The sequence below is a fragment of the Nansenia antarctica genome (genome assembly GCF_963989245.1).
Source record: "Nansenia antarctica genome assembly, chromosome: 5".
Taxonomy (NCBI): domain Eukaryota; kingdom Metazoa; phylum Chordata; class Actinopteri; order Argentiniformes; family Microstomatidae; genus Nansenia; species Nansenia antarctica.
In genome coordinates, this window is record NC_137690.1 from 52,386,982 (window position 1) to 52,389,481 (window position 2,500).

The 2,500-nt window shown below is 41.9% G+C and overlaps 1 protein-coding gene across 2 annotated transcripts in view; it reads right to left on the reverse strand.

Annotated features, from left to right (window-relative positions):
• The window catches only part of LOC308158502 (RNA-binding motif, single-stranded-interacting protein 3-like), a gene marked incomplete at both ends in the record, with an annotated part of 211,336 nt that overhangs the window by 17,767 nt on the left and 191,069 nt on the right, over nucleotides 1-2,500 (reverse strand). For both annotated transcript variants that reach the window (XM_080532138.1, XM_080532139.1), the window contains one exon: nucleotides 1,271-1,318. In XM_080532138.1, the coding sequence (XP_080388264.1) occupies nucleotides 1,271-1,318 (48 nt within the window). The remainder of the gene's footprint in view (nucleotides 1-1,270; nucleotides 1,319-2,500) is intronic.

Consider the following 2,500-nt stretch of genomic DNA (forward strand, 5'->3'; position numbering starts at 1 on the left):
CCCCATCAGAAGCTCTTAGTCTTTCAGCTCCTCACAAACAAGTTGCCCAGACGGGCACTAATGCACGGTCCGGTCGCCCACGTCGCAGACCCAGACACTTCCACGGGGTAGACGAGGGAGAGGAGGACGTTCAACGTGGGCGTCCCGCCATCAGCGTAACCATTACAGTGAGTGCGCCGCGTGCTTTTATTAGCGGCGAGGATGAGAAAAAAAAACATCACACGTGGCAAAACCGCGGCGAATGAGATCACGGACCGTGACAGCGTGTCTAATCTCCCGGAGCATTCGCCGCGGCCTCTAGCTCGTCTGGCGCGGCAGATTACAGCGTGTCGCTGACAGCTACGAGTTGAACTGAGGTTATTACAGTATCGAGCATAACAATGAGGAAAATACCGTATTTCAAGCATAGAATGATAACAATCACGATAGATAGAAAGAATATGAAGAATTTCATTTTCTGAAGCCCCTTTTTTTCATGAGAGAAAGAATACCTCAAGGTACTGTTCGGTACATAACGGAAAGCATAAACACATCAGAGAACGGTCAGTATCAGTTCATGGTGTATGGAGGCTATACTGGAGGATGGTGCTGGCCTGGCGTTACTCTGATGGTTTCACTGGTCTGCTCTGCTCCTGCTCAATGCTGCTGAGTCACTCCACTCCACAGTTCAGACCCAGACCCATAAACCCTGTGTGTTCCCAACCGCAAACGTGTTTCTGGAAAAAGTGCAGCCACATCCAAGTGGTGATCACATTGGAACCACAGGCTTTTAAACAGGGGTTTACAATATGACACTCTCAAGACAGTAGTGCGACTACAGTCATTTCGCTACCAGCAGCTCGGGTTCAGCGTGTGTGTGTGTGTGTGTGTGTGTGTGTGTGTGTGTGTGTGTGTGTGGCGTGTGTGTGTGTATGTGTGTCTGGCTTTTTGGGTGTGTGAGACTGGAGGTGGTCTGAAGTGATTTTCCAGACAGAGTCTACCTCCCCTGTGCTGCATCAGATTGCTTTAAATAAACCTAAAAAATAAAGTGCCTTAAATGTTACAAACCACTCATGACAAAAGCTTTCTGAAAGGTTGAGAAACATTCTGTGGTGAAAAAGTCCAACTCCACTGATTCTGATTCCAACGAGAAGGCTGTAGCGTTGTATCAGTGTCATGTGTCTGATGTCACGTGTGTATGTGTGTGCATGTGTGTGTGTGTGTGTGTGTGTGTGTGTGCGTGCGTGTGTGTTCATGATAGACAGAATGCTACAGTCATAAGCATACTTACTGTAGGCTGCATAACGTATTGTTGATGATGAGGCATCCATGACGTACTCTGGACCTATGAGAAGAGACATCAAACACAACATCAGTGTCGACTGCATACACACATCATGTCTCACCCTCTACACGCCTACGGCCGCAGCAACCGACACTGTGAAAGGTCAAAGGTGAGGGCGAGAACTGCGAAAGACTACGTGTAATAGAAGCACTTATGCATAGTAGTCACATGGAGACAATGGTATGATGGAACAGATTCAATTTCAGTTTTTTTGTTTAAATAATGTTGTGAAATTAGTCATTGTTGTTATTCTTATTTGTAATACTGTTGTTGTTTTTATTGTAGGCCTACATGAGTGTGATATGCTAATCTTGCCCCCCGCCATCTTACTGAAGCACCACAAGCTTTATTGCCTTCTTTTTTATCCTCAATCAATCAATCAAACTTTATTATGCCCCAAACTCTATTTATATAGTCTTGCAGTGAATGCAACTCCAAGTACTGAACATAAAAACAGTAGTAAATAAACCACAATACCATAAAACAAGAGGTAGGAGATAAGAAAAATAGACATAAAACCAGGAAAAGAATGAAGAACAAAAACAAAAACAAAAGAAATAGGGGTAAAAGTGCAACCTGACAGAGACACTAGGTAAACGTCAGGCTAAAAAGGTGTGTTTTAAGCTTCCCTATCTCTGCCATTGCCACTCTATCATTTTTAATGTTCTTACTATCTGACCTGGGGGACTGGGCCTCCTCTGCTGCAGCCTCCTCTTTGAAACACTCTCCCAAACCACATCAAAGACTTCAGAACGCTCTCCTCCTCCCTCTCAAATGATCTGTCAAAACCCATCTTTTTAAACTTGCTTTTAATCTTAAAAAAAATAATAATATATATATACTGTATATAGTTTTTGCTGACTGTGTTTTTGTTTGACTTTTTATGCATCTACCTATTCTGGTTCTCTCCATGAAATCTAGTGTATTTGAGAAAAGCGCTATACAAAATAAATGCATTATTATTATTATTATTATTATCATCATCATCATCATCATCATTATTATTATTATTATTATCATTATTATTATTATTATTATTATTATCATTATTATTATTATTATATCTCTGGCTTGAGCAGATGACTACTGTTAATTATACATTATCAATCAATCCGATCAGATTGTGTTTTGACAGTGACAGAAGAACACAGACCAGTGAGATCTGCTGGAGGGGAG